General features: G+C 46.9%; 1 protein-coding gene across 1 annotated transcript in view; it reads left to right on the top strand.

Moving 5' to 3' along the window:
- The window catches only part of LOC113055893 (ryanodine receptor 2-like), a 49,244-nt gene that overhangs the window by 4,155 nt on the left and 20,898 nt on the right, over window positions 1–24,191 (top strand). Inside the window, 53 exon segments of the mRNA XM_026222271.1 lie at window positions 357–549; window positions 747–963; window positions 2,254–2,358; window positions 2,785–2,888; window positions 3,627–3,710; window positions 3,959–4,118; window positions 4,354–4,501; window positions 5,067–5,275; window positions 5,351–5,525; window positions 7,444–7,652; window positions 7,727–8,052; window positions 8,160–8,283; window positions 8,361–8,521; window positions 8,615–8,774; window positions 8,854–8,940; window positions 9,230–9,456; window positions 10,270–11,086; window positions 11,283–11,483; window positions 11,711–11,816; window positions 11,943–12,083; window positions 12,170–12,443; window positions 12,547–12,661; window positions 12,738–12,870; window positions 12,945–13,048; window positions 13,142–13,277; window positions 13,364–13,550; window positions 14,034–14,145; window positions 14,222–14,342; window positions 14,468–14,637; window positions 14,724–14,944; window positions 15,896–15,986; window positions 16,068–16,208; window positions 16,286–16,449; window positions 16,552–16,630; window positions 17,221–17,310; window positions 17,380–17,517; window positions 17,606–17,683; window positions 17,764–17,839; window positions 17,959–18,082; window positions 18,520–18,635; window positions 18,724–18,788; window positions 18,875–18,996; window positions 19,152–19,201; window positions 19,415–19,475; window positions 19,585–19,823; window positions 19,909–19,990; window positions 21,668–21,798; window positions 22,029–22,349; window positions 22,758–22,998; window positions 23,068–23,155; window positions 23,304–23,396; window positions 23,663–23,833; window positions 23,911–23,970. Of these exon segments, the coding sequence (XP_026078056.1) occupies window positions 357–549; window positions 747–963; window positions 2,254–2,358; window positions 2,785–2,888; window positions 3,627–3,710; window positions 3,959–4,118; window positions 4,354–4,501; window positions 5,067–5,275; window positions 5,351–5,525; window positions 7,444–7,652; window positions 7,727–8,052; window positions 8,160–8,283; window positions 8,361–8,521; window positions 8,615–8,774; window positions 8,854–8,940; window positions 9,230–9,456; window positions 10,270–11,086; window positions 11,283–11,483; window positions 11,711–11,816; window positions 11,943–12,083; window positions 12,170–12,443; window positions 12,547–12,661; window positions 12,738–12,870; window positions 12,945–13,048; window positions 13,142–13,277; window positions 13,364–13,550; window positions 14,034–14,145; window positions 14,222–14,342; window positions 14,468–14,637; window positions 14,724–14,944; window positions 15,896–15,986; window positions 16,068–16,208; window positions 16,286–16,449; window positions 16,552–16,630; window positions 17,221–17,310; window positions 17,380–17,517; window positions 17,606–17,683; window positions 17,764–17,839; window positions 17,959–18,082; window positions 18,520–18,635; window positions 18,724–18,788; window positions 18,875–18,996; window positions 19,152–19,201; window positions 19,415–19,475; window positions 19,585–19,823; window positions 19,909–19,990; window positions 21,668–21,798; window positions 22,029–22,349; window positions 22,758–22,998; window positions 23,068–23,155; window positions 23,304–23,396; window positions 23,663–23,833; window positions 23,911–23,970 (8,348 nt within the window).

Raw genomic sequence — 24,191 nt, 5'->3', positions numbered from 1 at the left:
TAAGAGTCTATAATCCATAATAACACTTCCTCCAGTGAAAGAGTGTTCTGGTCTGAATCAGGAGAGAAATCTGCACAGATCAAGCAGCGATTAAACAGCTCTAAACTAATATGTGGTAGAATCTTTTCACTGGAGGATGGTTAAGGTTATGGTTTATTTACAGTATATCAAAACAAAACTCTACAGAATGTCCCCATTTAGAGAGCTGTGTGTGTGTGTGTGTGTGTGTGTGTGTGTGTGATCTGATGTGAGGTATCTGCTGATGGTAGTGAAGACATCACTCATATAACAGCACATGTCAGCAGTTTTAAAGAGCTGTAGGTCCATGTGATCGGAACGCGTGCTGTGATTGGCAGGCTGTGTGGCGCGTTCGGTCAGCTCACCCAATCAGCACGTGCTGCGGGCCGAGGATGTGGTCAGCTGCTGTCTGGATCTCAGCGCTCCCAGCATCTCCTTCCGCATCAACGGCCAGCCGGTCCAGGGAATGTTTGAGAACTTCAACTCAGACGGACTCTTCTTCCCCGTCGTGTCCTTCTCCTCTGGAGTCAAGTGAGTGTCATCACCTCCAGACACGCCCACTGTGCCATCAGCCACACCCCCTGTCTGCCATTGGTCAGTCTGACAGATAAATCACATGAACTGCTGAGTCAGAACTGATAAAGTCATCATCATCCTATATGGATCATGTGATAGCACCTGTAAACTATAACCTGCTCTGATTGGTGAAAAACTTTCGTCCTCCTCAGAGTGCGCTTCCTGTTGGGTGGTCGTCATGGAGAGTTCAAGTTCCTGCCTCCATCTGGTTACGCTCCATGTTTTGAGGCTGTTTTACCTCGAGAGAAGCTGCGTGTGGAGCACAGTCAAGAATACAAACATGATCATGGGAGAACACGTGACCTCCTGGGACCCACAGTCACACTGTCACAGGCAGCCTTCACGCCAACACCGGTGGACACCAGTCAGGTACATCTACCTGTACACACACCTGAACACACACCTGTACACACATCTGTACACACACCTGTACACACACCAGTCAGGTACATCTACCTGTACACACACCTGTTCACACATCTGTACACACACCTGTTCACACACCTGTACACACACCTGTACACACACCTGTACACACACCTGTTCACACACCTGTACACACACCTGTTCACACACCTGAACACACACCTGACCACACACATGAACACACACCTGTACACACACCTGAACACACACCTGTACACACACCAGTCAAGTACATCTACCTGTACACACACCTGAACACACACCTGTACACACACGAGCACACACCTGAACACACACCAGTCAGGTACACACACCTGTACACACACCAGTCAGGTACATCTACCTGTACACACACCTGAACACACACCTGTACACACACGAACACACACCTGAACACACACCAGTCAGGTACACACACCTGTACACACACCAGTCAGGTACATCTACCTGTACACACACCTGTACACACACCTGTTCACACATCTGTACACACACCTGTACACCCACCTGTTCACACACCTGAACACACACCTGAACACACACCTGAACACACACCTGTACACACACCAGTCAAGTACATCTACCTGTACACACACCTGAACACACACCTGTACACACACGAACACACACCTGAACACACACCAGTCAGGTACATCTACCTGTACACACACCTGAACACCCACCTGTTCACACACCTGAACACACACCTGAACACACACCTGAACACACACCTGTACACACACCTGAACACACACCTGTACACACACCAGTCAAGTACATCTACCTGTACACACACCTGAACACACACCTGTACACACACGAACACACACCTGTACACACACCAGTCAGGTACATCTACCTGTACACACACCTGAACACACACCTGTTCACACATCTGTACACACACCTGTACACACACCTGTTCACACACCTGTACACACACCTGTTCACACACCTGAACACACACCTGACCACACACATGAACACACACCTGTTCACACATCTGTACACACACCTGTACACCCACCTGTTCACACACCTGAACACACACCTGACCACACACATGAACACACACCTGTACACACACCTGAACACACACCTGTACACTAACCAATTGTTTGATGAGTTTGTTAATGAATAGGTTCAGACGTGACGATCACTTGTGTGTGTGTGTGTGTGTGTGTGTGTGTGTGTGTGTGTGTGTGTGTGTGTGTGTGTGTGTGTGGTGTGTAGATCGTGTTGCCTCCACATCTCGAGCGGATCCGGGAGAAGCTGGCAGAGAACATCCATGAGCTGTGGGTGATGAACAAGATTGAGCTGGGATGGACGTACGGAGCGGTGCGTCACACACTCATCATGTGTTCATGTCCTCTCTGCTGGACTGAAGCGTTTCCTCTCAATCACAGATACATCTGACACTTTTCTGATAGAATCAAATAACAGCTTTTCATCAGCTCACACACCCCAGTCCAGCAGAAACAGCAAGAGCAAAGTCAGCTGACACTTGATGAATGGTTTCAAGTCATGTCACATGATAAAATAATCCTAAAATATTCTTAGTTCAGTTATTGTGAATACAGTTAATGTGTGATTGATTGTTCTGACATTATCATTTAATGTTCCTCATTAATTCCCTATCAAAACTTTAAAATGAGTTTAAACTGTATTTTTGTTGAATATGTGTATGGTGGAAAGCTCTTGGTCTCCATGCACTCACACATAGTCTTTCTAACACAAACATGTTTCCCTTGATTCATGATGCAGGTGAGGGATGATAATAAACGGCAGCATCCGTGTCTGGTGGAGTTCTCCAGACTTCCTGAACAGGAGCGCAGCTACAACCTACAGATGTCTCAGGAGACACTCAAGTTAGTTTCATCTGATGTGTCAATCGGTTTAATATCTTAGTTTACTAGTAATGATATTACATCTGCTGTAATAATTGAAGACCTTGTTTTTGTATTGACTTGTGAATGTGTTTCATGTTCGTTGGATGGTTAGCACATAACTGTGAACCTGCTGAAATCATGCTGTTCTTCATCAGATCATCACTGATGAATCAGAGTCAGTAGAGTCAGTAAACTCACATTGTCTTTGAGATGAATCATATTAGTCTGTCTCTATCAGCACTCCTCTTTTCTGTCGTCTTCTTTCTTTTGTGTTTCAGAAGCGTTCTAATGACTTTAATTAGTCGTGTGGTGTGTGTGTGAGTCCCTGCGGTGCGCTCGGTGTGTGTGTGATTGTGCAGGAGTCACACTGGACTGAGTCTGACTGAACGAGGTTACGCTGTGACTGATGTTTGACTCCTGTCATCTGACAGCTGACACAGTCCTGCACACAAATAAACATCTCATTACATCACATACCACCGTGATTACTGTTGTCTAGGTCATAGTGTCGTTCTGATGAAGAAGGATGAACACAGACTTCATCAGAGTTTATTTTGCTCTCAGAACTATACATGATTTTATGATTCGTTGCATTTATAGTTTTAAGCTTCGATTTCACTGCTGTGTGCGACGCATCACATCTAGGAACTGTGTTGAGTTGAGACTCACTGATGTAAATCCCAGTTTTCCCATCATGCCGTGCTCTGTGTGCTGCAGGACTCTTCTGGCGTTGGGCTGTCATGTTGGAGTGGCGGACGAACGAGCCGCTGAGAAAGTCAAAAATCTGAAGCTTTCAGCGAAGTGAGTGTGTCAATCATTATTCATGATAACACTAACATGTGCATGTGTCTGGATTTATGTTGTGTTTGGGACAGTGGTGTCGCAGCTAGTTATGCTAAGCTCTGATATCTCCCTTTACACTGGTTAACTAGGTCTACCCAGCATCATCTGAACAGAATCTCTGAGTTTCCTGTGTGTCTGTTACGTGTTGATATCATGTGTGTAGTAAGTGTTAGCTGCCGGTCAGTTATCGTGTGTTCTCCTGTCAGATACGAGCTGTCCAGCGGGTATAAACCAGCCCCAATGGACCTCAGCCACATCAAACTGGCGTCTACCCAGGAGGCCATGGTGGACAAGCTGGCAGAGAACGCTCACAACGTCTGGGCACGAGACCGCATACGACAGGGCTGGACCTACGGCGTCCAGCAGGTCAGTGTGTGTGGACTGTACAGATTTCAGGTTTGAAGGATTTCATTCACTGGAATATCAAAAATACACATGAACACTAATATTTCATATATGAACAAGTTACAGTAGAAGTGTGATATAAACAGACTGATACTGAGAAATGAGACTGGACTCATCTGTACGGTCAGAGACGGACACTTAAACACACAGATGAGCGTGACGTCTCCTCACACTCATTGTCTCTGTGTCTCTGCAGGACATCAAGAACAAGAGAAACCCTCGTCTGGTTCCTTACGTTCTTCTGGACGAGAGAACCAAGAAATCTAACAAGGACAGTCTGCGGGAAGCTGTACGCACGCTGCTGGGATACGGATACAACCTGGAGGCCCCGGATCAGGACCACGGTACCTGGAGCCTAGCCTTGACTATTAGAAGCAATTCTGGAAATAAAACACAAATGAACTGAAATAAAATGTAATATTGAAAAAACTTCATCTTATTTTTTTTTCAGCTAGTTATCATGGCAACATTTCTCATTTTCATTTAGTGTAAGTTAAAGTGCTAAAAAACTATATAATAGTGTTTTAAAAATAATTATAATAGACAGAAAATATTGAACAAAACAAGTTAAAAAACTATAATAAATCAATGATACAAATATAACACTCGATGAGCCCAGTTTTAAAACAGTAAAACAAAATGATTAACTGATTTAGGGTCAGTGTCTGTGACAGTGTATGTTCACTTCAGGTTCTAGAGAGCGTTTGATTGGCCGGCGGCTCTGAAGTGAGAATGATGTCATCAGAATTGTTGATCTGCATTGGTGGTTTTTAGCTCTGATTGCAGATATCTTCTAAATGCATTTGTCATTGTTTTGGAGCACTCTAGCTTAATATGTTCACACGGACAGGTCAAAGGTCATCATCCAGGGGTGGTTTGCTCACGTGTGTGTGTGTGTGTGTTGTGCAGCGGCCCGAGCAGATGTGTGTAATCTGTCCGCGGAGCGCTTCCGGATATTCCGAGCGGAGAAGACGTACAGCGTGAGCGGAGGGAGGTGGTACTTCGAGCTGGAGGTGGTGACGGCGGGGGAGATGCGGGTGGGCTGGGCGAGACCAGGATGTCAGCCGGACCTGGAGCTGGGCTCAGACGACCAGGCCTTCGTCTTCGATGGGTTCAAGGTGAGTGTGATGGAGGAACTCTGAGATCCGTCACAGGTGTTGAGGACAGATGGAAACTGTGGTGTGTTTCTGCAGGCTCAGCGCTGGCATCAGGGAAACGAGCACTTCGGCCGCTCCTGGCAGTCTGGAGACGTGGTGGGCTGCATGGTGGACATGAACGAGCGCACCATGATCTTCACGCTCAACGGAGAGGTGCTGCTCGACGACTCCGGCTCGGAACTCGCCTTCAAAGACTTCGAGGTTTGGGAAGGTGAGCGAGGTCTTTCCTGTTCCTACTCAAATTGCTGTATTATGAGAAATAACACTCGTTAATGTAGGAACTCCATCAGAATGTGATTTTATTTATGATTCAATGGAATAGTTCATCCAGAAATGATCATGTGATCATCCACTCCCCTCAAACCTATGAGCTTCTTTCTTCAGTCGAACACAAACCTTGAAGGATGTTGGGAACCAAGCAACATATGTTCATGTGTCATTCTATGGACAGTCTGTCATATAGAGACAGTGAGAGAGAGAGAGAGTGTGTGTGTGTGTGTGTGTGTTTCATGTTTCATTTTTATTGGAGGATAACCATTTGAGATGAAAACATCTCATTTTCGAGGGGTCCTCAAGATAGCACCAAACACTTACACACTTGCACATAAAGCTCTTCCTCCCAACCTGTCCCAAGTCTGTCCAAAGCATATTCTCATAAACAGTATAGTATAATATAAAAATATCACAGGAAAGAACCATATTTGACGAAGCCACCAAAACAAACAAATATACAGTATATATAACCTACCTATACATACATATACAAAAATACATACCTACATACATATACATCCACATATGCACGCAAACAAACATGCATACATAATCTCTTACATCCAGGTCATACATCAGGAAAACATTTACATTGGTCACAGGATTGCAAGTGAGTGTGTGTGCGCGCGCGCGTGTGTGTGTGTGTGTGTGTGTGATTTAATATGAATGCAGCACTGGAGCTAAGAAGACTTGAGCTCTGCTAACACCTACAGAGCTGATACTGCAAAACACACATTGATGCTCATGCACATGTACACACACACAAACACACACACACACGTTTGTTTTTGTGTAAAGTGTGTTCATCCCATAGGTGTAATGGTTTTTATAATGTAGAATATGTATATTCTCTGTCCCTTCACCAACCCTACACCTAACCCTAACCCTCACAGGAAACTTTCTGCATTTTTACTTTCTCAAAAAAACTCATTCTGTATGATTTATAAGTGTTTTGAAAAATGGGGACATGGGTTATGTGCTCATAAGTCACCCTCTCCTTGTAAAACCTGTGTCATACCCATGTCATTACTCACACACAAACACACACACACACACACACACACTGGCACACACACACACACACACACACACACACTGGCACACACACACACACACACACACACACAGAGTGTTGTGTTTCTGTGAGCAGCAGGTGAGTGTTGCTGCGTCATTCATCATCTCACTCTTCACAGATCCTGCAGTGTAGAGATGAACTGGAGATGAGCGCCACCTGCTGACCACTGACATACATCACCCAGCACTCACTGATCTGTCTCAGCACATCAGTCTTATTCTATCCTGTCAGCAGCCTGAGAGTATTCTGTTTGTGTCATTGTATTTTGCAAGCTTCATTGAACTGCAATAGACAAACTGATGTTTTTACATCTTGTTTTACAGTACAAATATATAAACAGTCCTTAAAACAAGATGCATTAACTTCAAATGCAAAAAGATAAGAAGTTTTGTTTTGTTTTCTAAGAAATTGATCAAATGAAGTGTTTTTGAATTCAGAAAAATCTACTTGTTTTCCCTTTGAATTCAGTTGATTTTTCTGTCCCCATTGGCAGAGATTTGTTCTTGATTTAAGTATAAACTCACTTCATCTTGATCTATTTCTCATAAAGCATAACCTCTCATGTCATTGTGCATCTCAACCAAATGTATCCTGATTCCATAATGTTTAGACAAAACACTACAAACCCTTTTTTTTTTTGCAGTGTATTACGTAACATTACCTAAATGTGCATTTCCCGCAGTAATTGTGGGTACACAATTAAACATGTATTCCTTCAGTTTGAGCTCTAGTGCTGATTTACTGATGTGGAGATGAGCGTTCTGTCTTCCGCTGTTGTCAGGATTCATCCCGGTCTGTAGTCTGGGCGTGTGTCAGGTGGGCCGGATGAACTTCGGGAAGGACGTGAGTACGCTGAAGTACTTCACCATCTGCGGCCTGCAGGAGGGATACGAACCCTTCGCCGTCAACATGAACCGTGATCTGACCATGTGGATCAGCAAACGTCTGCCCCAGTTCATCCCCGTCCCGCTCAACCACGAGCACATCGAGGTCAGAGGTCACGCCACACGTCTGCTCTGGGTCGAGTGATGCAGAGTGTTCACAGGATTCTGTGTGTGTTGCAGGTCACGCGGATCGACGGGACGGTGGAGAGCCCGCCGTGTCTAAAGGTCACCCAGAGGTCGTTCGGCTCACAGAACAGCAGCACAGACATCATGTTCTATCGTCTCAGCATGCCCATCGAGTGCTCGGAGGCGTTCCTGCGCTCGGCCAGCGGAAGCTTCTTCTCTCCCAAGAGAGATCTGGAGGACTTCGAGACCGTGTCAGACTTCGAGGTCCTGATGAAGACGCCACACAGTCACATGAGCTCGAACGGACCTGACAGAGAGCGAGACGAGTTCAACAACCACAAGGATCACAATCAGGAGAAGCCCTCGAAACTCAAGCAGAGGTCATTATACAGAGACACACACATGTCATACAGCAACAGAAAGAAAGACGTGTGTGACTCAGATGATGATGATGATGTTTGATAAAGTGCTTTTGTCTGTTGTTCAGGTTCATGTTGAAAAGAACGAAGCCTGAGATGACCAGCAGTAACTCCAGCAGTAACGCTCGTCTGTCAGAGGAGGTCTTGTCTGAGGAGAGAGACGACTGTGAGAGTCTCAAACAGACATCAGCGGTGAGAGACAGAGACGCTCAGGTCATCTTCCGCTGTAAGAGCAGGGTTAAATGTGCGGTTCTGTCTCTGTGTGTCAGTATTATTACTCGGTGAGGATCTTCCCCGGGCAGGAGCCGTCCAGCGTGTGGGTCGGATGGGTGACCTCAGACTTTCATCAGCACGACCCGGCCTTCGAGCTCAGCGCGGTCCGAACGGTCACCGTTACCCTGGGAGACGAGAAGGGCAAAGTTCACGAGAGGTGAGCGCTGCTGAGGCTGCAGGAGCACAGAGTGAATGTGTGTAGATCGGTCACAGTTACGGTTGTGTGTGTGTGTGTGTGTGTGTGTCGCAGCATCAAGCGCAGTAACTGCTACATGGTGTGGGGGGGCGAGTGCAGCAGTCCCAGTCAGGGCCGCAGTAATAACGGCCTGGAGATCGGGTGTGTGGTGGACACAGCCAACGGCCTCCTCACCTTCACCTCCAACGGCAAAGAGCTCGGCACCTTCTATCAGGTACTGCTCCTTCCTCCAGCAGCCGGTGATGCAGGGACTGGTTAACTAGGACTAACTAGCAGCCTAACTGTGTCTGCAGGTGGAGCCCAGTACTAAACTGTTCCCTGCAGTGTTTGCACAAGCAACCAGTCCAAACGTCTTCCAGTTCGAACTGGGACGCATCAAGGTGAGCTTATGCTAACACACACACACACACACACACACACACACACACTCACACACACTGACACACACACACACACGCACACACACACACACACACACACTCACACTCTCACACACACACACACACACTCACACACACACACACACACACTCACTCTCACTCACAAAAAGGACACCGAGGCTATTTTTACTTCAGCACTGGTTGCACAGAGAGGGAGCAGGAGCACATCTGTGAGATGATGATGATGATGTTTTCAGACTCTAATGTGTGTTTGATTCTGTGTGTGTAGAGCGTCATGCCGCTCTCTGCAGGTCTGTTTAAAAGCGAGCGGAAGAACACGGTTCCTCAGTGTCCGCCGCGGCTACACGTGCAGTTCCTCACACCTGTGTCATGGAGCCGTGTGCCCAATCAGTTCCTGAGGGCAGAGGTCAGCAGGGTCAGTGAGAGACTGGGCTGGATGGTGCAGAGTTCAGAACCACTGCAGTTCATGACGCTCCATATACCTGAGGAGAACAGGTGCACACACACACACACACACACACATGTTTGTTTTTGTGTAAAGTGTGTTCATCCCATAGGTGTAATGGTTTTTATTCTGTAGAAACTGTATATTCTATGGCCCTTCACCAACCCTACACCTAACCCTAACCCTCACAGGAAACTTTCTGCATTTTTACTTTCTCAAAAAAACTCATTCTGTATGATTTATAAGTGTTTTGAAAAATGGGGACATGGGTTATGTGCTCATAAGTCACCCTCTCCTTGTAATACCTGTGTCATACCCATGTCATTATACAGAGTTGTGTCCTGATATGACACACACACACACACGCACACACACACACACATTAACCTTGATGAGCAGAAGAGACTCTTTTCAAAAACAGTAAAAATCTTAATTATTCTAAACTGACCAGAAGTGAATATGTGAAAAACAAGAGTGATAATAAAACTCTTGAGTGAGTAATGAATGAGTTTATGGCATATTATTAGCAAACAGAATATGGCTAGCAAGTGTCTGTTTTTTTTACAGATTCACTTGAAATGTATTTGTTTGTAGCCACTAAATGTGCTCAGAAACCACTAGAAATGTGGGGTTTTGGATTATTAATCGTATCAGTTTCAATCAATTGTTGGACGAGTGAGAGTTCAGCAGATGGTTTAGATATGGCTTCAGTCTGAATTATTCCATTCATTTATTCACCATAGTGTTGTTGTTTCTAATAGAGTTTGTGTCCAGCTGATGGTTGTTTACTCCCATGGCCTGCTCTTTCATGCTCGTGTCTTTGCTGATGTTGAGTTTGAATCAGATGTGGTGTTGTCCGTCAGGTCTGTGGATATCCTGGAGCTGACGGAGCAGAGAGAGCTGTTGAAGTTCCACTATCACACGCTGCGCTTGTATTCTGCCATCTGTGCTCTGGGGAACAACCGTGTGGCTCACGCTCTCTGCAGTCACGTAGACGAGGCGCAGCTGCTGTACGCCATCCAGAACAAATACATGCCGGGTCTGCTGCGCACCGGATACTACGACCTGCTGATCGACATCCACCTGAGCAGCTACGCCACGGCTCGCCTCATGATGAACTCTGAGTACATCGTGCCCATGACCCCTGAGACCAAGAGCATCACACTCTTCCCCAATGAGAAGAAGAAGCACGGGCTGCCGGGGATCGGCCTGAGCACCTCTCTGCAGCCGCGCATGCGCTTCTCCTCGCCCAGCTTCGTGGGTGCCGTCGCCGGTCACCACGGTAACTGTTTCCAGTACAGCCCTGAGTTCCCGCTGGAGACGCTGAAGAGCCGCACGATGGAGATGCTGACGGAGGCGGTGCGGGAGGGAAGCTTGCACGTGCGTGACCCCGTGGGCGGCAGCACCGAGTTCCTGTTCGTCCCGCTCATTAAACTCTTCTACACGCTCCTGATCATGGGCATCTTCCACAACGGAGACCTGAAGACCATCCTGCAGCTCATCGAGCCCAGCGTCTTCTCGCAGGACGGGGGGGAGAGCGGAGGCGGGGCCTCGGAGCCAGAGGACGGCTGTGGGCGGAGCCAGCTGGAGGGGGGCGGGGCCGAGAAGCACGACCTGAAAGGAAAGATGCCTAAAGAAGGACTTCTGCAGATGAAGCTTCCTGAACCCGTCAAACTCCAGGTGAGTGAAGAGGATCCGAAAAACATTGTGGGTGCCCTTTATTTCAGAAGTACATGCAAACTAACTCTTATTAGAGGATTAGTAGATTATTAGGGTCAGTAGAATTATTGAGGGCCTGTTGAATTTGATTTGTACTGAAGACGATAAAAAGCCTCCAGTGATTGAGTGGTGTGTGTGTGTGTGTGTGTGTGGTCAGATGTGTCACCTGCTGCAGTACCTGTGTGACTGTCAGGTGCGTCACCGCATCGAGGCTGTGGTGGCCTTCTCTGACGACTTTGTGGCGAATCTTCAGGAGAACCAGCGTTTCCGCTATAATGAAGTGATGCAGGCACTGAACATGTCAGCCGCTCTGACGGCACGCAAGACCAAAGAGTTCCGCTCTCCTCCACAGGAACAGGTCTTTACACCCGTCTCACACCGTTTCCTTATTAACGCTTTTCTGTCTCTCTTTATCTGTAAATCTTAATAAATAACTTGAGTTTGAAGTGATATTGATCAAATCGATTCTAGATTCATTATTTGTCCCTACATTATTTCCTGTGATCATTTCCATTATTTCACTCAAATAAGGTAAGGGTGTTGGCGCATGTGTGTGTGTGTGTGTGTGTGTGTGTGTTTCCTCAGATCAACATGCTGCTGAATTTTAAGGATGAGAAGCAGGACTGTCCGTGTCCAGAGGACATCCGTGAACAGCTGCTGGACTTCCATGAAGATCTGATGACACACTGTGGTACCAACGATCAAGTCTAAACATCCTTAAACCAGATTAATGATCATTAGAAGTGTATCTTGATGTTTATCAAGTAATTGATGCTCTGTGCTTTATGTGTTGATGATGGCGTCTGTGTTCCTGCAGGTATTGAGACGGATGATGATAAATCAGGAGATGGAGATGATTTCACCATCAGGGGGCGTCTGATGTCTCTGGTGGAGAAGGTGACCTACCTGAAGAAGAAAATGACTGATATACCAAAGAAGAAGAAGTCAAAGAAACCCAGTGAGTGAAGCTTAGGTGTGCTTGATGAGGAGTGTATTGTGCGGCTCCTGACCTCCTGACCTCCTGACCTCTGCTTGTGTCTGAAGGCACCTTGCAGCAGCTGATCTCGGAGACGATGGTGCGCTGGGCTCAGGAGTCGGTCATCGAGGATCCCGAGCTGGTGCGGGCCATGTTTGTGTTGCTCCACCGGCAGTACGACGGCATCGGCGGTCAGGTGCGAGCGCTGCCCAAGACCTACACCATCAACGCCGTCTCTGTGGAGGACACCATCAGCCTGCTGGCGTCTCTGGGTCAGATCCGCTCTCTGCTCAGCGTCAGGATGGGCCGCGAGGAGGAGAAGCTCATGATCCACGGCCTCAGGTGCAGGGGTCATGCGACAAATAATAAATCAGTCAAAATATAAACATCTATAGCATTCTCAGTTTAAAGCAGTTTGGCTCAGTGACCTTTGACCTGTCTGCAGTGACATCATGAATAACAAGGTGTTCTACCAGCATCCGAACCTGATGAGAGCGCTCGGCATGCACGAGACCGTCATGGAGGTGATGGTGAACGTCCTGGGTGGAGGAGAGTCCAAGGTGCACACGCTCACCATCAGCTCTCTCTTATTTTAGTTTTTACAGATTCACTGAACGAGTGTCCTTTGGTCTTCAGGAAATCACCTTTCCGAAGATGGTGGCCAACTGCTGTCGCTTCCTGTGCTACTTCTGTCGGATCAGCCGTCAGAATCAGAAGGCCATGTTTGATCACCTGAGCTACCTGCTGGAGAACAGCAGCGTGGGTCTGGGTAAGACGTCTGGAGATCTTGAGAGCGCGGTGTCAGCGAGCGCTCAGAGTTAACCGTGTGTTTGTTCTGTGTAGCGTCTCCGTCCATGCGAGGGTCCACTCCTCTGGATGTGGCCGCCGCGTCTGTGATGGACAATAATGAACTGGCTCTGGCGCTGAGAGAGCCGGACCTCGAGAAGGTGCCCCTCTCTCTCTCTCTCTCCTCAGTCTCTGATTGGCTGATGTGGCTCTTGAACCCTGACTCTATGTGTGTGTGTGTGTGTGTGTGTCAGGTGGTCCAGTATCTGGCCGGCTGTGGTCTCCAGAGCTGTGTGATGCTGATGTCTAGAGGATATCCTGACATCGGCTGGAACCCGGTGGAGGGTGAACGTTACCTGGACTTCCTCCGGTTCGCGGTCTTCTGTAACGGTTGGTGTTCTGAAGCGTGTTCTCCTGGAGATGATCATGATGAGGGTGTTCCTGTGGGTGAACGCTGTTGTTTTGGTGTGTCTCAGGGGAGAGTGTGGAGGAGAACGCTAACGTGGTGGTGCGGCTCCTGATTCGCCGGCCCGAGTGTTTTGGCCCCGCCCTGCGAGGAGAAGGCGGGAACGGGCTGCTGGCGGCGATGGAGGAAGCCATAAAGATCTCAGAAGATCCCAGCAGAGACGGTCCATCACCCAGCACAGAGGAGAGCCGGACGCTGTACGCAGAACACACACAGAACATCACAAAAACTCTTCTTCAGATCATTAAAACACTAAGAAATATAGAACGGATCACTGAAAGGATCTTCAGGGAACCAGAAATGGTTCTTCTGTTACATTGCTACAAAAGCCTCCTTCGGTAACCTTTATTTTGAGAGTGTAGTGTTTGATCAGCATCTCTCCGTCTCACACACACGATTCTCTCCTTCATCATCTTCTGTGTTCCTGTTCTGGTCCAGAAACATCCCAATAAAATAGGTCACGCTCCAAATACATCTAAATCATCCACAGTGTCTTAAAGAGATATGCACATCTGACCTGTATCTTTGAAGGAGAGAAGTCGACTAATAACACGACTCAAACACTGAAGTCTGAATGTCTCATGATGATGTGCTCTTTATAATGCGTGGGTCGTTATCAGGAGATCATCTGATGATAACCGACCCACTGCTGATGAGGATGCTCTGTGTGTCTCTCATAGTAATGACATCATGGAGGAAGAGGAGGATGACACCATCCACATGGGGAACGCCATCATGACCTTCTACGCCGCTCTGATCGATCTGTTGGGCCGCTGCGCTCCAGAGATGCACGTGAGTGTGTGAGTGTGTGAATCATCTTCACTGTCTCTGTGTTCTCCTGCTGATGTGATGTGTTCTCCTGCGTCAGCTGATCCACGCGGGGAAGGGAGAGGCCATCCGTATCCGGGCCATCCTGCGCTCGCTCATTCCCATTGAGGATCTGGTGGGAGTGATCAGCATCCCGTTCCTGATGCCCACGCTGGCCAAAGGTCTGACCAGAGAAGAGAACGTCTGGGTTCATCTTCATATATATATCTCAGATTAGAGCTGGACAATAATGTGTGATGGTACAAACAATATCATGTATTTCATCAGCTGTTCTTGTTGTGTTCAGACGGTTCTGTGATCGAGCCGGACATGTCAGCAGGGTTCTGTCCTGACCACAAAGCTGCCATGGTTCTGTTCTTGGACCGTGTTTATGGCATCGAGGACCAGAACTTCCTCTTCCACCTGCTGGAGGTGGGCTTTCTTCCTGACCTCAGAGCCGCCGCCTCATTGGACACGGTGAGTCACGTGACCCCTCAGTCAGTGTGTGTCATCATGCTGATCTTTGACCTCTCTCCTCGTCCCGTGTGACCTCTGACCTCCAGGTGTCTCTGAGCGCCACAGACATGGCTCTGGCTCTGAACCGGTACCTGTGCACCGCGGTCCTGCCGCTGCTCACCAAATGTGCTCCTCTGTTCGCCGGGACGGAGCCGTTCGCGTCTCTCATCGACTCTCTGCTGCACACCGTCTACAGACTGTCCAAGGGCTGCTGTCTGACCAAAGCACAGAGAGACGCCATCGAGGAGTGTCTGCTGGCCGTGTGCGGGTGAGGACTAGTTACTGACCGGTTACTGACCGCCTGACACACAACCAGATCAAGCTCTTGCTGCGACTAGTAGATAGCAGCTCTTGTGTGGTTTTGTGCATGAAATCAAGTAGAAACTGGGATTAAACAACTCTAACCCTAACACTAAAAACAAATCTGTTCAAAATCTGTTTAATCCAGCGGTCCAGCATTACATTTGATATTTTGCTGAAACTATGACAAAGCACCTTGCTCTCAGACTACTGTAACAGAAACTGAGTATATTTATTTAATTCATATTTATGTTAAATTAATATGTGTTAATTAAATTAAATAAGGTTTTGTGATTCCAGAAGATCCAAAGATTCTGTATGTTCTTCAATAAAAACAGTAAATTTTTAGTATAGTGTTTTGGATGCATTTTAATATATTAATAATAATAACTTATTACTGCTAGGCGACACACTACACTACACTACTTTTTATGAACTAATCTTGGTTTATTTAGCTTCCATAACGTGCTATAGCAGAAAGAAAACATCCAAAATGCACATTGTTTATTTTATTGCACGTTATGTTTGCATCTGTAGATTTCAATTCCAGACCATATCTTTAAAGAGTTTTTTCTTTTACATAAACCATTCCCTTAAATTTCCATAAATATATCAGAAGTAATGTTTGATTAGTAATATGCATTGCTAAGAACTTCATCTGAACAACTTTAAAGATGATTTTCTCAATATTTAGATGTTTTTGCTCCCTCAGATTCCAGATTTTCTAATAGTTGTATCTGAGACAGATATTGTCCTCCTCACACACCACACATCACTGGAGAGATGGTTTATGATTTAGGATGTATAAATCTTTAGTATTGGTTTTGTGCTCCTGGGTCACATACACAGTATCAACAAATCGATGTGCTGAATCAGCTTGGGTGAGATCTGTAGCGTGTTAGCGGTGTCTGTGTTGCAGTAAACTGCGTCCCTCGATGATGCAGCATCTGCTGAGGCGTCTGGTGTTTGACGTTCCTGTGCTCAACGAACACACTAAGATGCCTCTGAAGGTGAGACGCGTCTGATCTCTCGTTCACATCAGGAGTCATGTGCTGTAGTGACTGAGCTCTGGTGGGCGTGTCCTCCCGCAGCTCCTGACCAATCACTACGAGCGCTGCTGGAAGTACTACTGTCTGTCCGGAGGATGGGGAAGCTTCGGCGTGGCCTCGGACGAGGAGCTGCATCTGTCCAGAAAGCTCTTCTGGGGGATCTTTGACGCTCTGGCCAGAAAGGTACAGCGGAGCCCGAGCTGACGTGTAGCTTCACTGTCTGCTGAATCTGAGCTGTGTGTGTGTGTGTGTGTGTGCAGAAGTACGAGGTGGAGTTGTTCAAGCTGGCGCTGCCGTGTCTGAGCGCTGTGGGCGGAGCTTTACCTCCTGATTACATGGAGTCAAACTACATGGCCATGATGGAGAAACAGTCTTCCATGGACGCCGAGGGAAACTTCAACCCGCAGCCCGCCGACACCAGCAGGTCAGACTGAGCTCCAGCTCGTCCGCTGAAGCCTTTCCTCTAAACATGAGCGTTGAAGCTTTTTCAGATGTGTGTAGTGTGGTTGTGTTTGTGTTTCTGTAGTGTTGTTGTTCCTGAGAAACTCGATCATTTCATCAATAAATATGCAGAATACTCCCATGAGAAATGGTCCATGGAGAAGGTCAGAGCTGCTTTCTTTTCATTATTAAAGTCACTGAACTTTATTTCTCTTCTTTATATTTTTTGGCTGTGTTTAGGAGGACATAACCAAATAATCACTACTTTCCAGTAGCTCAGGAGTTATTATAATTGTGTAACTTTTCTAGTGATGCAATTTAAACGATTCAGTGCTACATTCCATGCAGTAGTGATGTAGTAAATCAAAGCCATAATGTCATTTAAATGATCTGAATCGATGATCAAAGGTGATCTAGAATGTTCCTCTCTCTCATAAGTAGCACTGAGTTTGATTCATTCATTCAGAATCAACTGAATCAGTGCAGACCGATTCAAAAAATGATTCATAAGTTTATTTTGAGCCATCATACATCAGAACGTTTCTAGAAGTTAATATTAATGAATGGGACCTTATTGAAAACTGTTACTATTTAATTGATTTAAATATCATTTTAGTTTATCATTGTTTTTTTTCAGTTATTTGCTGAATTTGTTCAATGCAAACCTTTTCTCATGTTGAGTGTAGTTGTGCCAGTGTTGTTGGAAGCAGCAGGTGTTCTCGTGTGGATCTGACGTGTTGATCTGTGTCTGTAGTTTGCCGTCGGCTGGGTTCATGGAGAGCAGATGTGTGAATCATCTAAAGTTCATCCGGTGCTCAAGCCCTACAAATGTTTATCTGAGAAGGTACAGAAAGCGTTCAGCGATCACACTCAGAACGAGGAGTAGACTTCCCAGCATGCCTCTGTGTTTCAGGATAAGGAGGTGTACCGCTGGCCAATCAGAGAGAGTCTGAAGACGATGCTGTCGTGGGGCTGGAGCATCGAGAGGATGAGAGAGAGCGACGCTTCCACGTTACACAACCGCACGCGCCGCATCTCTCTGTCCAGTCAGGTCAGAATCAGCTGTATGGTGATGTCTTTGTCAGAGACTCATGTGAGGTTCAGTGCGCGTGACCTTTGACCTCTGGTGTCTCCTGCAGCGCTCCATAGAGGGCGCTCACGGGTTCAGCCCGCGGCCGGTCGACATGAGCAACGTGACGCTGTCCAGAGACCTGCATGTGAGTGACGCGTTTCACACATCGCCCCCAGCTCGTGCTGTTTCCTGTCTGAAACACCTTATTGTGTTTGTGTGCTGCAGACGATGGCGGAGCTGCTGGCCGAGAACTATCACAACATTTGGGCTCAGAAGAAAAAACTGGAGCTGGAATCCAAAGGTCTGCTCACAAACATGTTACAGAGTATACATATAAACATGAGCACAGCCATTAGATGGTGCTACAGGGCTGCATATCACCTGTGTGTGTGTGTGTGTGTGTGTGTGTGTGTGTGCCAGGAGGAGGAAGTCATCCACTACTGGTTCCTTATGACACTCTAACTGCCAAAGAGAAATCCAGAGACCGAGAGAAAGCACAAGACATCCTTAAGTTCTTTCAGATCAACGGATACAGCGTCTCAAGGTGACTGTGTGTGTGTGTGTGTGTGTGTGTGTGTGTGTGTGTCTGAGTTTATGTTTGGGGTTGGTAAAATGTTTTTATGCAAGACGTCTCTTCTGCTATTAATCTGTGTTAAAGTGTAATGTATTTCTGTGATGCTCCGCTGTATTTTCAGCATCATTCCTCCAGTCTTCAGTGTCACATGATCTTCAGAAATCAGAATAATATGATGATTTACTGCTCAAGAAACATTTCTGATTAGTGCTGCACAATATTTCTGTGGAAACTGTGAAAAATTTATTTTTCAGGATTTACAGATGAATAGAAAATTTAGAATAACATTTTTATAAAGCCTTACTCAGTCCAAACTTATGAACAATAGTGTAATTCTCAAAAAAAGTTTTTCCTTCAGAATCCTCAGATTGGTGTGTGTGTGTGTGTGTGTGTGTGTGTGTGAGCAGGGCTATGAAGGAACAGGATCTGGACGCTCCGTCTATAGAGAAACGCTTCGCCTACACGTTCCTGCAGCAGCTGATCACGTATGTGGATGAAGCTCACACACACATGCTGGAGTACGGTGAGACACTCGCTTCAAAGCCTGTATCGATCTCAGAATCACTGGTCATCATCACCTTCATCACATCAGCTTCTCGTCTTTATCTCAGATGCTGGAATTCGACCCAAAGCAGAGAAAATCCCCCACGAGCAGCAGTTCAAGTTCTTCGGGAAGGTCTGCTTCGTCTGATGGACTCACTTCATGTCAGTCAGTGCTTAAATTCATTCACTGATTCGCTCGTTCATTTCTCTTATTTCCAGGTTGTGCTGCCACTGGTGGACCAGTACTTCAAAAACCATCGGCTCTACTTCCTGTCCACCGCCGTTCGTCCAATCAGCAGCGGCGGCCACGCCTCCAATAAAGAGAAGGAGATGGTGACCAGGTGATGTGTGTGTCTTCAGTCCCACTAAACACGTGCAGCGTCAGTCTGCATAAAATAAAACAGTTTGCAGGAAGTGAAGTGTGTATGAAGCATCAGATTCTCTCGTGCTGTCTTCCTCTTCATCCTGATGTTTCCTCTCTCTCTCTGACTCTCAGTCTGTTCTGTAAGCTGGCCGTTCTGGTGCGGCACCGGATCTCACTCTTTGGTAAGGTGCTGTCTGTCACGTTTTTGAGACTGACATCAGTTTCCTGCTCTTGAAGCTGTCTATCTGAGCTCAGACAGGATTAGACTCAAGGCTGTGTGAAGAGACACGTCTATGTTTGGGAACTCTAGCTTAAAGTGAGATGCTGTTAGTGAGACTGCAGTGTGTATGTGTCTGTGTGTCTGAGATCAGTCATGTGTGTGTCGTGTTTCTCAGGGAATGATGCCACGTCCATCGTGAACTGTCTGCACATCCTGGGACAGACGCTGGACGCTAGGTTAGTCAGACACACCCCTAGATCCTGCTGTGTTAGATTCACACTTACTGCCTGAAGGACACCGATGTACACGATGAAACTGATCTCCGTTGATCTCTGTGTCCTCCAGGACCGTGATGAAAACCGGCCAGGACTCTGTCAAAGCGGCTCTGAGGATGTTTTTTGATAATGCAGCAGAAGATCTGGAGAAGACGATGGAGAACCTGCGACAGGGTCAGTTCACACACACACGGACGCAGCCCAAAGGAGTCACACAGATCATCAACTACACCACCATCGCTCTGCTGCCCGTCCTCTCGTCGCTGTTCGAACACATCGGTCAGAACCTGTTCGGAGAGGATCTCATACGTGAGTGGCAGCAGAAGTTATGTATGGTCTGGTATCACTGAACAGCAGTGTCTCAGATCTCATCTTCTCTGTGTCGTTCCTGCAGTGGATGATGTCCAGGTTTCCTGCTATCGGATTCTCAACAGTTTGTACTCGCTTGGAACCAGTAAAAGTATTTATGTTGAGAGGTAATAAACCGTCTGATTGATTTTGCATTCATTCATTTAGCAGACTTTAATCCAACGCAGTTTACAAATGAGGAAAAGAACAGAGTGAACAAAAGCTTCATCTTAAATGAATTCATCATAAATTAAGTGATGAATTATAAACAAATTGATTCATCCTGAAAAAAGCGATTTATTCTTATTGAAGCAAAGTGATTCGAAACAGACTGAAGCGGACCGTGGAGCACAGAAGCAGTCTTACGTCTCTGGGTATATCTGTAGAAACAGACAACAATACACTTCATCATTCTATGCCAAAAATCATCAGGATATTAAGTAAAGATCATGTTCATGAAGATATATTGTAAATGTCCTACTGTAAATATATCAAAACTTTTTATAAAAAATGTTTGATTAGTAATATGCATTGCTAAGAGCTTCATCTGAACAACTATTCATTTTCCTATTCATATAACTGATCATTTATTCATTTAGAAAAATTGACACTTAGGAAGGTTTTGTGCTCCTGGGTCATAGATGTGCTAATGGGCATTGTGCGTGTGTGTGTGTGCACGCGCGTGTGAGTGTGTGTGTGTGTGTGAGCGGTCGTAGTTGATGTTGTGTGTGTGTGTGCGTGTGTGTGTGTGTGTGTGTGTCTGTGTGTGTGTGTGTGTGTGCGTGTGTGTGTTTGTCTGTGTGTGTGTGTGTGTGTGCGTGTGTGTGTGCGTGTGTGTGTGCGTGTGTGTGTGTGAGTGTCTGTGTGTGTGTGTGTGTGTCTGTGTGTGTGTGTCTGTGTGCGTGCGTGTGGTTGTGTGTGTGTGTGAGTGTCTGTGTGTGTGTATGTGTGTGTGTGTGTCTGTGTGTGTGTGTGTGCGTGTGTGTGCGTGTGTGTGTGCGTGTGTGTGTGAGTGTCTGTGTGTGTGTATGTGTGTGTGTGCGTGTGTGTGTGTGTGTGTGTGTGTGTGTGTGCGTGTGTGTGTGTGTGTGTGTGTGTGTGTGTGTGAGTGTCTGTGTGTGTGTATGTGTGTGTGTGTGTCTGTGTGTGTGTGTGTGTGTGTCTGTGTGCGTGTGTGTGTCTGTGTGCGTGTGTGTGTCTGTGTGCGTGTGTGTGTGTGTGTGTGTGTGTGTGAGTGTCTGTGTGTGCGTGTGTGTGTCTGTGCGTGTGTCTGTGTGCGTGTCTGTGTGCGTGTGTGTGTCTGTGCGTGTGTATGTGTGTGTGTGTGTCTGTGTGTGTGTGTGTCTGTGTGCGTGTGTGTGTGTGTGTGTGTGTGTGTGTGTGAGTGTCTGTGTGTGTGTCTGTGTGCGTGTGTGTGCGTGTGTGTGTGTGTCTGTGTGCGTCTGTGTGCGTGTGTGTGTGAGTGTCTGTGTGTGTGTGTGCGTGTGTGTGTCTGTGCGTGTGTCTGTGTGTTTGTGTGCGTGTGTGTGTGTGTCTGTGTGCGTGTGTGTGTCTGTGTGCGTGTGTGTGTGTGTCTGTGTGCGTGTGTGTGTCTGTGCGTGTGTCTGTGTGTTTGTGTGCGTGTGTGTGTGTGTCTGTGTGTGTGTGTGTGTGTGTGTGTGTGTGTGTGTGTGTGTGTGTGAGTGTCTGTGTGTGTGTGCGTGTGTGTGTCTGTGCGTGTGTCTGTGTGTTTGTGTGCGTGTGTGTGTGTGTGTGTGTCTGTCTGTGTGTGTGTGCCGTAGTTGACCGTTGTGTGTTGTGTTCAGGCAGCGTCCGGCTCTCGGCGAGTGTCTGGCTGCGTTTTCGGGTGCGTTTCCTGTGGCCTTCCTGGAGCCCAGTCTGAACAGACACAACACATTCTCCATATACAACTGCAAGAGCTCTCGAGAGCGAACAGGTACGACACACTGTAATCTCTGTTTCAGCTATACAGCAGATCCTCTTAGAACAAGAGTCTCATTATTCAGATCCGTTCAGATGACTGCTTGAAATAACTTTGGATGTTTGTGATGAAATATGTGAGGTTTTTGGTGAAGGAATCTTATATTTATGTATATGTTTGTTGTGGTTTACTATTATAGTTGTGTTAATGCAGACGCGTGTGTGTGTGTGTGTGTGTGTGTGCAGCGCTCGGTCTCCCCGCTCAGGTGGACGAGGTGTGTGCTCTGGTGCCGTCTCTGGAGCGAGCGCTGGAGGAGATCATGGAGCTGGCCGAGTCTGGCATGCGTTACACACAGATGCCTCACGTGATGGAGGTGCTGCTGCCCATGCTGTGCAGCTACATGTCTCACTGGTGGGAACACGGACCCGAGAGCGTCCCGGAGCGCTCCGAGAGCTGCTGCACCTCGCTGACCTCCGAACACATGAACACGCTGCTGGGAAACATCCTCAAGATCATCTACAACAACCTGGGCATCGACGAGGGAGCCTGGATGAAGAGACTCGCAGGTGCAGCCGATGAAGGGAGACGCTCTCTCAAACATCACATAAAGAGTTTCAGTTCATGTATTACACACTGTGTTTTTAGACAAGTCAAAGTCAAGAAATTCTCTTAAGGCATAGATTAAATACAATTAATGCAATAATCTTTATTCCTAATTAGCTCTTTTATTTAAATGAAATTAATAATCTGGACCTGAATTCAGATAACATCTTAAAGATAAAAGTAGCTCGTAACTCACTGATTTAGTAGAAAATCGTAAAAATAATGGACGTGTCAGTCCTAAATGTATAACTCCTAAAGGTGTTTCACAAAGCATTTGAGCTCTAAAACTAGCTCCTAAAACTCGTTGTGGTCAGACAAAATGATTTGTGAATACACACCCACGAATACACCCCAATCTCTGTGCGTCTCAGTGTTCTCTCAGCCCATCATCGGTAAAGCGCGCTCTCAGCTGCTGAAGACTCACTTCCTGCCGCTGATGGAGAAGCTGAAGAAGAAGGCGGCGACGGTTCTGCAGGACGAGGAGCACATGAAGGCGGAGGGACGAGGAGAGATGTCTGAGTCTGAGCTCCTCATCCTGGACGAGTTCACGGTCCTGGTGCGAGACCTGTACGCCTTCTACCCGCTGCTCATACGCTTCGTGGACTACAACAGGTGAGAGACGCTCAGGTGCGCTGCGATCGACCCTCGAGAGACGCCTCAGTCACTGTGTTTGTCTTTCAGAGCGAAGTGGCTGAAGGAGCCGAACACTGAAGCAGAGGAGTTATTCCGTATGGTGGCCGAAGTCTTCATATTCTGGGCCAAATCACATGTGAGCCACACACACACACACACACACACACACAGACACACACAGGAGCCCATCTTTTCTCTTCACTAGCATCACTTTTCATCAAGAGTGTCTGAAGTCTTTACTGAAAACTACAAATGTGATTAATTTTCTGTTTGTTCCCCAACAGAACTTTAAAAGAGAAGAGCAGAACTTTGTGGTTCAGAATGAAATCAACAACATGTCCTTCCTCATAACTGATACCAAATCCAAGATGTCCAAGGTATGGCATCACACACACACACACACACACACAACTTGTGCACTTTCCATCGGTGTGATGGTTTCTGAACATCTGACGTTATATGACTGTGTCAGTCAAAGCTGATCTTATATAAACGACTGTACTCTGGTGCAGTGATGCTGTCATTGTGATATTACATGATATTGTGATTTATACACTATTATTCAATGATTGTGGTGTATTCGTGTAAATGTAAGGTAGATTAAAGACTATTTTGGCATAATGATGGTACTATGTGTAAAAAGGGAGCCGTGTCGGATCAGGAGAGGAAGAAGATGAAGAAGCGCGGTGACAGATACTCCCTCCAGACATCGCTGATCGTCGCCGCTCTCAAACGCTTACTTCCTGTGGGACTGAACATCTGTGCACCGGGAGACCAGGAGCTGATCGGACTCGCCAAGAGCCGCTTCACACAGGTACGGCATGAACACACACTTCTGCTTTAGTGACGTCACTGAGAGCCGTGTGTGATGAAGCTGAACCTGTTCTGCAGAAAGACACTGAGGACGAGGTGCGAGAGACCATACGAAACAACCTCCACCTGCAGGGAAAGGTGAGCCACGTCTGTTCTTCGTCTGTTCTTCGTCTGCTCTTCGTCTGTTCTTCGTCTGTTCTTCGTCTGTTTCTTCGTCTGCTCTTCGTCTGCTCTTCATCTGCCCTTCGTCTGTTCTTCGTCTGTTCTTCGTCTGCTCTTCGTCTGTTCTTCGTCTGTTCTTCGTCTGCTCTTCGTCTGCTCTGCGTCTGTTCTTCGTCTGCTCTTCGTCTGTTCTTCGT

The sequence above is a fragment of the Carassius auratus genome, chromosome 37 (assembly GCF_003368295.1).
Source record: "Carassius auratus strain Wakin chromosome 37, ASM336829v1, whole genome shotgun sequence".
Classification (NCBI taxonomy): domain Eukaryota; kingdom Metazoa; phylum Chordata; class Actinopteri; order Cypriniformes; family Cyprinidae; genus Carassius; species Carassius auratus.
The sequence above is the reverse complement of the archived record's forward strand: the minus strand, read 5'-3'. Positions and strand labels throughout refer to the sequence as shown.